General features: G+C 34.9%; 1 protein-coding gene across 1 annotated transcript in view; it reads right to left on the bottom strand.

Moving 5' to 3' along the window:
* LOC121428841 (aqualysin-1-like) overlaps window positions 1-14,517 on the bottom strand; it is a 36,621-nt gene that overhangs the window by 16,772 nt on the left and 5,332 nt on the right. The window contains exon 2 of the mRNA XM_041625707.1: window positions 192-332. Within this exon, the coding sequence (XP_041481641.1) occupies window positions 192-332 (141 nt within the window). The remainder of the gene's footprint in view (window positions 1-191; window positions 333-14,517) is intronic.

The raw sequence follows: 14,517 nt of genomic DNA, 5'->3' as shown, positions 1-14,517 counted from the left end.
CAACCAGGTTAATTATGTTGACCCTGTCTCTCTTAATCAGTCCCAGGGTCCGTGGTAGAAAATAGCTTTTAAATGACACTAAAGATCAAGCACAATTCGAATTATCGCGGCTGAATAGTTCAAAATCAAGTTGTGCGTGATTTTTTTTAAGATTTGCAACGGACCACTTTATTCATTTTTATTGACTATACCTTTTGGAGAGCTTTGTTGGTGAGTTTAGCTGAAAACCCATTGATGGCAGCAGTGTAGGTGTGCCGGATAGAAACATCGCCGAAACTTCCCGAGAGGTCAGTCAGAAGAAGTTTCCTCATCATTTCCACGTCATATCCGGGCTGTATGATCAAATGAACAATCAAAACTTTAAGCAACAACTTTTTTTTACAATAATATCATTGAACGAAAGAATAGAGTATTTCACGCTCAACATTCCGCAAAGAGTACCAAGGGGACGACGCCCTATTTCTTTTTTGTTTTTGTTGCATTTATGGATCGTTATAACATACATCGGATGAACATGATTAAAAACATCCACCTTCCGAATTTGGTAGGTATTATGTAAACGGGAAATGACATTTTTACAACATGAATTCCTTACACTGATATACATAAGGGGGTGGTTTCGGGCCATAGACCGAAACATTATATATTACGACAAAGAAAAATTGCAAAAAAAAAAATAAATAAATAAAAAGAAGAGAACAGGAAAAGGGATGAAATTTCAAATTATCTTTTGAAAAATGCATCAAAATTCATAATAAGAAAATTCAAAAATTTTGCTCGTTTGCAGCACTTTTTTAGAAATCAAGCCCCATATGCCATGTCTGGGACCTTTTTTGTTTGGCTCATTATGCCACTGATTTCTATTTGACCCAATTGAAATCAATTATATAATACTTGCAAGGTTCTCAAGGGTATATGTAAATATGATTGGAACTGAAAAAAGGGACATTATTTTTCTACGGGGATTTTTTTTTTACATATCAATAAGAAATAAAAATAAAAAATTCCAAACATTTCTCGTAATCGTGGTATCCCTGGAACATTTTAAGCATTCTTTTTACTAAAAAAAGGGTGAGTACCTTATACTACATAACAACTGAGGCGAGCGTGAAGCACAAGAAAAGAAAAATTGTGATTTTCTAACCTGAAATGTATTATGTTGTACTTCAAAAAAAGAGTATTTAATTTTAAAAGGGCACATTTCACTTAAAAAAAAAAGAAATTTTTCCTTTTGAAAAAAGGGCAATATTTCTTCTGGGATTTCTTTTTATCATAACCAGCAGGAGCTATTAAAATTACACCCCTCCCCTAAAAAAAAGATCCCCGTATCTTGAGGTTATTCACGCGTAACCAACACACACAGTCCCCAACATTCGTAATCCATTCGCTCGAATAGGCAGTGAATTGCTCAGAGAAAATCAAAATCAAAATGTTTGATCCAAGCGCCAATTCTTGATGCAATATATGCTTTGACCACACCATGCACATGTATCATCCTCCGTTGAATCTATTACTGCATAATATTCTGTTATTTTTTTTCAATTACACCGTTTTTTCTCAAAATAAGTATATTCATTTTCGGAAAAAACGAACCTGATTTCATTTCGGAGTAACGAACCTTATTTCGTTTTCGGACAATTAAACGACTATTCGAATAAACGAAACTTATTTCGTTTTCGGATTAACGGACCTTCAGAATGACGAACATTCGAATTAACGAACCTTATTTCGATTCTGGATTAATGGACCTTCGGAATGAAGAACCTTCACAATTACAAACCTTCGAAATAACGAACTTCAGAATTACGAATGTTACCCGAGACGGTTCACATGCATCGAAAGTTAAAGGAAAATGAAACCACTGGAACAAGAAAGCTTGTGCGAAAATTGTTCTTATTCCTTGATTTTTCTGTTTCCACACAAGCCCATTTGTACCAAAAGTTTCATTCCAGTTTAACTAAGCCGGCGTCGGAGGCTCTTCGACTTCTGTGTATCACGACCCCTTTTCCTTTTTCTTTTATTTTCTTCTATTGCCGGACTGACGCCGACTCAGAGTGATTCAAACCTTGGAAATGGTTTGAAGGCGCCGTCTGTCCTGCAATTGTTATGGGTATCATCTCCAAGTGGACTCATGCCGACTTTGATCACTGAACTAGTGCTAAATAACGACAACGTATGGTCTTAAGAGTTGATTACAGATTATGGTACCAACCTGTTGTATTCTACTATGAACATTGACAAGTTAGAATTGCGATGGAAAAAATAGTCAGTTTCCTTTATATTTGAATTACTTTATGGACAATTTCCATCTTTCTTGTGCTCCAAAATAAGCATCAATAAAAGAAATTATTCTCTTCGTAATCACCAGTGTAGGGTTAGTCTCGAAAAGCCCAAGACAAATTTTTTAAGGGACGGCGGTCTCTATGAAAGTATTCAATCATTAAAATCCTTACCAAACAATAACCGTCAATCGGATCAGATCACTTTATTTATGAAATCAGTTAATTCCATCGACTTCTAGCTCATCTCCCGGAGGGGGGGGGGGGTAGAGAATTTCTATAATCTCTCCTTTCACAGCAGTTTTATGTAGTTTTACTTTGTTGTTTACTTTCATTGTTTTGCATTTTAATATGTATGTTATTATGTGTTAGTGTTACTGTAATACTTTTAATAGTTTCGTATTGTTTCACTTGTACATATTTTTTTAATGTTCAAGGACTTGCTGAGCAATCTGTTATGACTGAAAGAATGTAAGTTTTACCGTGATTAAATGAATACCATGCAATACAAGACAATGGCATGAAAGGCGAGTCGTGTCGCGTGAATAAAGGCAACAGGGAGCCGGCCATGAGTGCATCAGGGGAATAATCCAGGCTTGCATGTGTTCACTTTCGACGTAAGTGTAACACCACCAAAATTACAGGCGTGAAGGCGGCTTCAAAGGCGGGGTCGAAGGCGGCTTGAAACATGTGTATCAGTGACCTTAAGGGTACATGTAGACGGTATAGAAAGGATATCTTCTCTGTTATAATCTTTTCTGGGTTTGCTTTTTTGGGGGCGTAACATAGATAATAATTTCATACGTTAAGATAAAAAAAAAATCAATTACGTTGGCTGGTATTTGAGCATGGGAGATGAAAGCGGTATGGGCGTGCACATCGTAGTTAGATGGAACCAAAGTTTGGAAAATCAGCTGTATGAGGGGGGACCTAAAGCTACGCACTTTGTTTAAACAATAAAAACTGTCCCAATTTTGATATTTCAACAAATTATATTTCACTAATTTGTGGCAAACATTCTAAAGATCATTAGCCAAGTAGAAAATATCACAAAACTCACTAAAACGAAAATCCCGTCGTGTTTTTCGAACACCTTGATTTCGCCGCCCGATGTAGAAGGGGTCCTAAAGCTACGCACTCGATTTATCATGCAAAAAAATAGTATTTCCTGTGCCTCAATTTCTAAAATATATTTAAATTATTATAGGATAAAATAAAATTAAAGCGAATATTACTCCAAACTTCCTACAGTTGTTGGGTTTTCTCTGCATTTAGAGATTTACTGCAGCCTCTGTAGAAAAAATTAATAGGAATTGTTCATCACTCTGCAGTCACAGTTCCACACACAGAGTGCGCATTTGCCATTGAAAACTGCGTGCGCGATGAGTGGTGCGTAGCTTTGGGACCCGCGCAGCTTTAGGACCCCTTACCATACATGTTGAAAGGGGAAGAAATCGGTACAATTTCGTTTTGCTTGTCAGTGTTGGAACAACTCTGCCTAAGCAAGCAAGAGGGTACACGTGCACCCCGCCCACCCCCCCCCCCCCCCTACACCCTTAATCAATCCGATCCGACCTTTCGTGTTCTTTTCTTTTCACTCTCCTCACTAAAACTCTTCACCTTGTTTTGTGAAAAATAAATAAATCTGATATTCGGTTTTTAATTCGATCGGATTCTCATTTAATCCTCAAAATCCCTTGTTAATGCTTTGGACTTACCTGTGTCCTTCTCCTTTATACATGTAAAGCCTCTTTTCCCGGTCAATGTTTTTTTTCGTCAGGAATAGTGCATCCGAAGCGAGAGGAAGTAAGAATGACGATATGCTATAGGGTTTATTTAATGAGACTACGCTCATGAATATTTATGGCACAAAAAGTTAGATTGTATCGTAATTTCCGACACAAAGGTTCCGAGTCTCACCTCGAACGATTTTTAGAGACTTTTCTTTTTATTTCATTAAAACTTGAGGCAAAACACTGAAGAAAATACAAGTCCAAGATTTATAGTCTGACTCACTGCCTCCAAAACAGCGTATTGTATCGTCATTCCCAATGCCCTCTCGCGTCGGGTGCACAAGTACTGATGGGGAAAAAAATCGCAACCCGACCCTCTTTTCGCCTTCTACATACATTTTTTTTTTAAGACAAGTGCACACCTAGTTACCAATAATGCATATAGCATTATCATTTATTTGATAGCAGGATAAAAGAGCATTGTAGATTAAATGCCTTGCTCACGGGCATGGGCTCCGCGGCCGTGGATCGAACTCCGGACTTTCCATGTATAGCCAGGCGCCTTAGACCACTCGGCCACGGCACCTCCACAGACACGGCACCTCCTACATACAGTTACTGTCATGCGTTGGAACATCTCGGTCTTAATTTCCTTTTCATTTCCATGGTATAAATTATTTATCAAAAGTTTGGTTTGGTGATGATAAATTGTGATTAAATCATTTTAACAATATGTATAACTACAAAGGCATGCCAGAACAATTGTGTTATTAATAATAATAATAGTAGTAATGCTAATAATATATTCATAGAGCGCAGAAACTATTCCATTAAGTATAATTGTATTCTACTGCGCTTTATGGGACTTCTCAAATGCTTGTTATTAATGAAATAGATGTGTTAAGAGCTTTGATTTAAAGTTATTCAGGGATGGTACTTTCCTATCTTCCAGGGGCAAGCTATTAAAGAGCTTGAGGGCTACACAAGCAAATGCTTGATCACCTAGCGTTACTTTTGTTTTGAAGGATGGACTCTGTAAAAGCAGAGGATACTGCGCAAATTGCGACCATGATTACTGGTTTTATACCTCAATAATTCTGTAATGTAGTCACACTGTAAAAACTGCGGTGTGAAAACTGACACCAATTGGAGTTAATAGAGGACCACACCCTGAGGTTTTAAAATTACACCCTAGAGATTAAACATAACACCAAAGAGTGAAAATGTAACAACAAAAGGTGTTCTAATATCACCTATAGGTGTAAGACTAACAACACCGGTGTAAAATAACTGATGTGGTCCTCTATGTTCACCGGTTAACACCACAGTTTTTGCTGTGCAGGAGCATGACCAAGAAGTGATTTGTATATAACAAGTAACACTTTGAATGCTATCATCTGCCTATTGGTAACAATGTAGGTTTCATAGTATTAGTTCACGTGCTTGATATTTTGCTATCGAGCTTTGGGATTCCCCCCAAATGAGATTTCTTTAAAATTACGCAATCAGAAGAACTCGGCATTTCTTGTTAGACCTTTCGATATCACAACGTTGAGTTTCAACTTCTATTGCTCACTTAAAATCCACCTAAACTTTATCAGTTCAGCTGCTTAGAATTACATATCAATGATGGCAAATCCATCAATTAATATTCATTTGCTCTTTTAAGGCTAGTACAACACCTTAGATTCTAAGAAAAAAAGAAAAAGATGAGGTGAAAGATGACAAAAACACATCCTAGATATTAAAAGATTATATGACGGATTAAAGAAAGAAAATGAATGCTGCACTTTATTTAATAACAATGCCATTTTCACAAAAATGTGCAGCAAAGTTAATCTGATTGTTTTCCAATTATCACTTTTGTTGGAGCAAATGTACTTTTATTAAAAAGAAACAACAAAAAACGCAATGATTTCTAAACAACTCGGCCACTGAATTCAAGGCTGTATTTGTCACACTTCGCAGCACTGCAGAAAACAAATATTCTGAAGTTGTAGATTATTTTTGTGAAAGTGGATCAGGTAGATCTGCAGTTGTGCAGTGTGCAGACCACCATGACCACGGGGAAAACATCAGCTGATATGTGAAGCTGATGAATCACCTGTTCATTCATTGAGTGATTTCAAGTACGGTGTTCGCATGGCCCTACGCATAAACGTTTAAAGGACAAGTCCACCCCAACAAAAACTTGATTTGAATAAAATAGAAAAATTTAACAAGCATAACACTGAAAATTTCGTCAAAATCGGATGTGAAATAAGAAAGTTAAGGCATTTCAAAGTTTCGCTTTATTTCACAAAACAGTTATACGCACATATCGGTCGGTATGCAAATGAGGAACTGATGACATCACTCACTCACTATTTCTTTTGTATTTCATTATTTGAAATATGAAATATTCTTATTTTCTCGTCATTGTCATGTGAAATGAAGTTTCATTCCCCCTGAACACGTGGAATTCCATAATTTTAACATTTTGTGCTTCAGGCAAGGAGATCCTAATCTTCAAATTCTTAGAAGCTGAAATATTGTATAATTCAAACAATAAAAACAAAATAAATAGTGAGTGAGTGACGTCATCGACTCTCTCATCTGGATGTAACTGGCTCGGTCATATAACTATTTTGTTAAAAATAAGCGAAACTATGAAATGTCATAACTTTCTTATTTTACATCCGATTCTTGATGAAATTTTCAGCACTGTGCTTGACTGATCTTTCTCTATTGATTCAAATAAACATTTTTCTGAGGTGGACTTGACCTTTAAGAAAAGAAAAACTTGAAAGCTTGGTAGCGAAACGAGCGAGCTTGTCATTGGAGCGCTTTTACCTTTTAAAGTGGAATTGAAGGATTACTTGCATGCTTTTGGTGAATTTTGTGAAATTTTCCATTAACACAAGCATGTAAGTTTTCAAAGTTTCGGGGGGGGGGGGTGGGGGGCACCCCCCCCCCCCCCCCCCCCGCTGCGTACGGCCATGGTGTTTAGAGCGTGAAGGCTACTGAACCGAGCTCCAACACTGAGTTGGGTTCAGCAGTATACAGCTCGCGGTTTTCGATAACTCATGACGTCAGACCTCTGGCGTGCTGATCATCTCAACTTCACGCGAGAAGTCTCGACGACGAAAGTGAAATCGATGAAAAAATTGCAGTAAAATATCATCGTACAGAAAGCAAAGGCTAAATCACTTCAAGAATCCAAAAGTATAGATTATTGGCCATTAAAAAATGTACAAAGCTCTAATGATTTGTACTAATTTTAACTGTAAAGGCTAATTTTACGGGATGTTTCATCCTGTTCGCCGCCAGTTTCGTGAGGTGCGACACCAACACCAAACTTTTAAATCACGATTTCCCCAATCCCTTGGGGTTGGTGCTGGTAAAATTGGCAAATTACACGTAGATTGTCAACACCTTTTAACGTTTAAACGACGTTTTTAAAACGTCTAAAACGTTCCACATTTTTACGTCTATAAAACATTTTCACAAAACGTCCAAAACCCCCAGCTTTTTAAGAACGAACAGAAAACGTCAATTTGTTAGCTTGGATGAATATGTATGAGAAGAAATAAATCGGACCAATCAGAAATACGTTGGAAAGAAGAAAGGCAATGCATATCTAATGTAAGTCACATGACATGACGTCACTTTCTTCATCCAAAATGGCAAGTACGAGTACACGCAAGAAACTTCTGCGAGAAAGTTTGGATTGTGCTGCCGATAAATTCGGCATTTTTATAGTGGAAAACTCCGAGACCTTCAACATCTTCAAGATCATATGCCTTTTGTAGCGTTACTGACGACGGATGGGATATACTGTATTTGTTGCTTTACCAACAGGATATGGAAAAAGTGCAGGCAATCACCATGTGTTACGATTATCTTCGCGATCACGGCTGTTATTAAAATATATATATATATATATATATTGTATATTATATATATTTTGAGCTTCAACAAGAACGATATGATTTGTATATTATATATATAGATATATATTGTTTTTTTTAATTAATATGTCTTATTTATTGAAGGAAACCTTCGATAACAAGCTTTGCTTTCCAGAAGGTTCCTATTTCATTTCAAAATGTTATATTTTGCTTTACTTTGTAACTTTGTTAAAATTTTGGAATGAATAAATTCGTTATCAATCAAAAATAAATACGCCATTTTGAATAAACATGAATACATACTTGATTAGGGAGACGGGAGTTTAAAGGCTATTCGTACAGTCTTTAATTTCCCACATCAGACGCATCGCTTGCGTTACGTACGCATAGCAGCGAAGACAACAACTGCAGCCTCCGCCTAGATTATAGGCTATTTCCCAACCCGAACCTCATTTCTAGTACGGTGTTGTAGCTGATTATGGTGTACAGTTGTAACAACATCAATACCTGAATTCAACACCGTACTTGAAATCACTCATTGTCATTGCACATCGCGTGAAATATGCCTACCCAGACAGGATCGTTCCCCCCCCCCCCCACCCGAATTTTGAAACATAGTAATTGCCGTGATAAGCATCCTGCCCAAGTTGTAAGTGCTCCATATATTAGTAGAGCGGATTAGCCGAACAATTGTGCAAAATTTGACTAAAGCATGAAACTTTCACAAGTATTAGTATATGCCGTAAGATTTATTTTAAGATGGGAGGTAAATTTAAAAATGCCATTTTCGGCCGTTGCCATGGCAACGGAATAATTTCTCAAAAATGACATACATTCCCATGTAAATGGTAAATAAACATGATATAGATGAATAAAATGATAATTTTCAAGCTTCTAATTAAATATATATAAAATTTAGAAACATTCAAAATCAACAAGATAGTTCCAATCGGTCCGTTGCCATGGCAACGGCTTGTTTTTCCCCCAGAAAAATAAAAATTTTGATTAAAAAAATGTTGTAGAATATGATTTATCTTTAATTTTCCCTAATTTTACAGTGTTAAACAAAGATATTTTGGTTGCTAGATGTATAAATTATATCTCAAGCCATTGCCATGGCAACCAAATAACAACTGATTTACAAAAATAACATGGTTGACAAGACAATGGGCAGGTGGAAAAATCAACTGGAATTGACTTTATATGTATGCTTTAGTTTTGACCCCCTGATTTGAACCAAAAATACAGAAAGTGTTCTGCAGGAGTTCTTTATAAATATAAAACTTTATGTTGCATTGGTAATGCTTGAATTAAATAAAAAGAAACAATGTTGCAAAGAACCCGTTGCCATGGCAACAGCTTATTTTCCTCTAGTAAAGTAAAAATATTGATAAAAATGTAGAATACATGTATGATCATCAGTCCATTTTCAATCATTTTTTAGGTACTAATCGGGATATGCTTGTGACTAAATTTATAAATATAACATCTTAAGTCATTGCCATGACAACCAGATAACATCTAATTAAAAACAACAACAACAGTGATGACAAGGTTATGGAAAGGTGAAAAGTACAATAAAAATTAACTTATATTTACATGCATAAGGTTTGACCTACTCAATTAATTTAGGGGAAATAATACAGTGAGTGTTCTGCATGAACTAATTGGAATGATACAGATCGATGTTGCCTTGGTAATACTTGAATCAAATAAAAAGAAACAATGTTGTAAAGAACCCGTTGCCATGGCAACAGCTTATTTCCCTCTAGAAAGAAAAAAATGATAAAAATGTAGAATACATGTATGATCATCATTCCATTTTCAATAATTTTTAAGTACTAATCGAGATATGTTTGTGACTATTTTTATAAATATAACATCTTAAGTCATTGCCATGGCAACCAGATAACATCTAATTTAAAAAAAGAAACAACAGGGATTACTAGGTTATGGACAGGTGAAAAGTACAATAAACATTAACTTATATATACATGCGTAAAGTTTGACCTCATCAATTAATTTAGGGGAAATGATACAGTGAGTGTTCTGCATTAACTAATTGGAATGATTCAGATTGATGTTGCCTTGGTAATACTTGAATTCAAGGATAAAAATCAATGTTGCAAATGGCCTGTTGCCATAGCAACGGATCATTTAGTACCAATTTTTATTAAAAAAGACTATAGAATCTTATTTTTCTTGCATTTCCCCTAATCTTAGTGTGTTAAACATCGATATGTTTGGTGCAAAATGTTTAAATAACATCTAAAGCTATTGACATGACAACCAAATAATATCTAATTTACAAAAATATTAATTTGGATGACAATATCATGGACAGGTGGAAAATACAATATAACTCAATGTGTGAAAGGTTTGGCCAGTCATTTAATTTTGGACAAAAAATTTACTAAGTATTCTGCAGTTAATTAGAATAATAAATTGATGTTGCCTTGGTAATACTTGAATTTAATGATAAATATTAGTAATTCAAATGTTAGTAATTCAAATGTTCCCCTCCTCCCAGAAAAGTATAAGCAACTTTGATAAACAAAAACATGGTAAAATTTGATTTTTCTTTCATTTCACCTAATTTTAGGGTGCTAAGCATATGTGCTTCTTGTTAATATGTAGATAACATCTTCAGCCATTGAGATTAAGATGTAATTTATAAATACAAAAAAATTACACTGTTGAAATGATAATGGTCAGGTGGAATGTAAAATAAAATTTTACTTAATCTACATAATGTTTGAACAGTCATTAAGTTTTGAACAAAAATTACAGTGAGTGTTCTGCATGAGTACAATAGCATGATAAAACTGATGCTGCCTTGGTAACGGTTGAACTTAATGATATCAATGTTTGCAAATGCGTGTTCGGTTGCCATGGCAACGGATCATTTTTCCTCCAGATAAGACCATCTTTGATTAAAAAAATACCTAGTAGAATCTTATATTTCATTTATTTTTTACTAAAGTTAGGGTGCCAAAGATACGCGTACATTTTTGTTGTTTATAAATAACATATTGAGTCATTAATATTGCAATAACATAACATTTAATTTACCAAAAAAAACTATAACTGACAAAATAATGGACAGACGGAAAATACAATAAAATTAACTTAATATGCACAAGATTGGACCTGCTCTTTAACATGTAATTTTGAACAAGAGTTACATTAAGTGTTATGCATTGTTCCATTAGGTTGACAAAAATACTTATGTTTTGGTAATGCTGAACATAAAGATGAATATTAATGTTGCAAATGGCTCCAAAAAAGTACCAATTTCGATAAAAATATGTTTATTTATTTATTTTTTCCTCTTTTAGGGGGGTGCTGAACATAAAAATGCTAAATGATAAGCACAATCTTGTTTCATTATACATGGCATCGAAATAAGACCAACAAAACTTGTATCAGAGTTTTGTGGGCTCAAATAAATGCCCGAAACTCGATGCTGGACAATTTCGTTCAAAGTATTCGCAGGCGGCCATTTTGAAGAAGCGTCTTGGGTGATATGTGTTTTAAAGCTGTTCAACATATCAATATATAAGGGGATTATAGGGGTTGATAACTCAAAATCTTAGGTCTATGTAAGGAGTCGACATGGTCTTGATATCCAAATCAAGGTAAATACAGTAAATCATCTTTTACATGGAGATCATTGAAATCATGCCTTGTCTGACTGTTTAAGCATACTTGGCTTGAAATATGATAGCAAAGCACTATTAAGCATCATCTGCCAGGATATGCCTATTTCCTGCATATAAATATCAGAAAATTGTTACTTTTTGAAAATTCCCATCATCTTTTTTTAATTCCTGATAATTGCCAAAAATTAAAAAAAATTCCCACAAAAGTCAAATTTATTCCCATGGAAAGTTTCCATCAAGAAAATTCCCAGTAATTTAGCAACCCTTCTCCCCCCAAAAAAAAATCATTACTAAAAAAATAAAGAAAGTGAAAGAGAGATGGATGAAATATTATTTTACGAATAATGTACCCAAAATGAAAAACAGAATGAAATTTTTTGCTTTGTCGCTGGCTCGGTGAGAACATTTAAAGTAAATTTTGCTCGATACGTGATATCTGGCCCCCTCAAAATTACACTGCTGATTTTGACGAAGAAAATTTTGTAATACTGTGATAATTTTTAAAGTAACGTTTGAATCTATTCAACACGAAGTTTAATCTATTCACTGGTTATTTTACATGAAAAGTAGTCTGGTCAAATACGATAAAAATACCCTTACTGGTTGAAAGGTTAAAAATAATTTAAGCACTCAAGGGTGTTCCAAGATGATGCCCTCACTGGCTGCCGTGAGCTAAAAATCCACAATTTATCCATTACTTGATAAAATGGCTTTAATTTGGTTTCTATTCATTGGTTTTAAGGATCAAGTAGTACATTTGGCCAAATACAAGGACAGCCAGTGGTTTGGAATGTCCAAAAATCCAAGATGGCTTCGAAAAATTGAATCTAGAATGGTTGCTGATACCTAAAGCGTACATAGCTCATTTCATATTGGCCTAGAGGATGATATATTGGTGTCTAAATCATTGGTTTCAAGAGTCTAACAATATTAGGACAAGTTACAATGACAGGTGTGTTTGAAAATCCAATATGGCTTCCAAAAACTATTCTAAAACGGTTGCTGATACTTGAAAATGGAATAGCTCCTTTTATATTCACTTGTGAGATATGATTTTGGTGTTGAAACCATAGCTTCAAGAGTCAAATAATAAATTAGGATATAGTTTGCTCAATATCTGTCTGGGGAATATGATTTGTTATTTCAAGGGTAAATACATAAGGACAAGCTACATGGACAGTCAGTGGTCTAGTATGTCCACATTTCCAAGATGGCTTACAAAAAAAGTTTTGTAAAACCATATCTAATGTTACTTACAAATAAACATTGGTTGTTCAATATCTGTCTGGGGAATATTATGTTGCTGTCTAAACCATAGTTTAAAGGGTCGTGTAATGCATTAAGACAAGTTACAAGGACAGTCATTGGTCTGGTATGTAAAAAAACGCAAGGTGACTTACAAAAATGGGGTCTAAAATTGACTGTTTTTAATCAAATCTGACGCAGATCATTCTATATCCGCCTGTGAAATGTGATTCTGGTGTCTAAACCATAGTTACAAGAGTCAAATAATAAATTAGGACATAGTTTGTTCAATATCTGTCTGGGAAATATGATCTTGATGTCTCAACCATTATCAAAAAACCATTTTTTAATGCATTAGAACAAGTTACAAGGACAATCAATGGAATGATATGTTAAAAATCCAAGATGGCCTACAAAATGGGGTCTAAATTGACTGTTGTTACTTCAAAATGGACATATAGTTCATTACTAATACACATTGGGGATATGATTTTGGTGTCTACAGAAGTGTTTCAAGGGTCAACTAATACTGTACATTGTGTCCAGTTGAACAGACAGTCAGGCGTCAATATGTGTCCAAAAATTCAAAGATTGTTTGAAAATGGGGGTTTTAATGTTACTTAAAAGTGGACATAGTACATTAAATACACATTGAGATGTTGTTTTTGTGTCTACACTAGGATTTCAAGGATCAAATGATACGTTGGGACTAATTGTCCATTTTGCCTGAAAATCCAAGATGGCTTCCATAAATAGATTCTAAAATGGCGACTGTTACTTTGAAGTGGATATGATATCCACTTGTGAGAATCTACCTTGGATTTTAGACAAAATTGAAAACTAACCATCCTTGTTACTTGTCCTAATGTAATAATGGACACTTCATACCACAGTGTAGACACCAAAATTGTTTCTTACAGGTTTTATGAACTCTGATAATTTTTGAGTGATAGAAGTCATTTTGGATGCCATTTCGGAAAACCCCTCTTGGATTTTTAGGCAAAATGGACAACTGGATATCATTGTAACAAGTCTAAGCGAATCTTTTAAAACTTGAAACCAAAGTGTGAACACCAAAATCAGTTTTCCTTGGTGGATTTAAATGAACTATGTCAATTTTTGAGGAACAGGCTCCAATTCAATAGACCCCGATTGTTTGAAGCCATCTTGGATGTTGGAACATACTGGATTACTGACTGTCCTTGTGTCCTTGTAACTTGTTCCAATGTACATGATGTATTTACTGACTTTTAAAACCATGATTTAGATATCAAAATAATATGCACTTTGCAGATATTACACGAAATATGTCCATTTGTTAGTAACAGGGGCTATTCTATATTCCATTTTTTGAAGCCACCTTGGATTTTTGGACATACTTGAACACTAACTGTTCTTGTAACTTGTCCTTATGTATAATTTGACACATTTCACTATGGCATAAACTTATTCCAGGATATTAAAGAAACTACGCTTTTTAATGCAGCAACAGCAATTTTAGACTCCATTTTCAAAGCCATCTTGGATTTCTTTTAATATACAGGACAACTGACTGTCCGTGTAACTTGTCATAATGTATTACTTGACCATTGAAACCATGGTCTAGACACGAAATCATATAATTATCCCAGACGGATATGAAGTGAGCTATGTCCATTTATATATCAACAGCCGTTTTAAACTCCTTTTTTGGAAGCCGTCTCAAGGT

This window comes from Lytechinus variegatus, chromosome 15 (genome assembly GCF_018143015.1).
Source record: "Lytechinus variegatus isolate NC3 chromosome 15, Lvar_3.0, whole genome shotgun sequence".
Taxonomy (NCBI): domain Eukaryota; kingdom Metazoa; phylum Echinodermata; class Echinoidea; order Temnopleuroida; family Toxopneustidae; genus Lytechinus; species Lytechinus variegatus.
The sequence above is the reverse complement of the archived record's forward strand: the minus strand, read 5'-3'. Positions and strand labels throughout refer to the sequence as shown.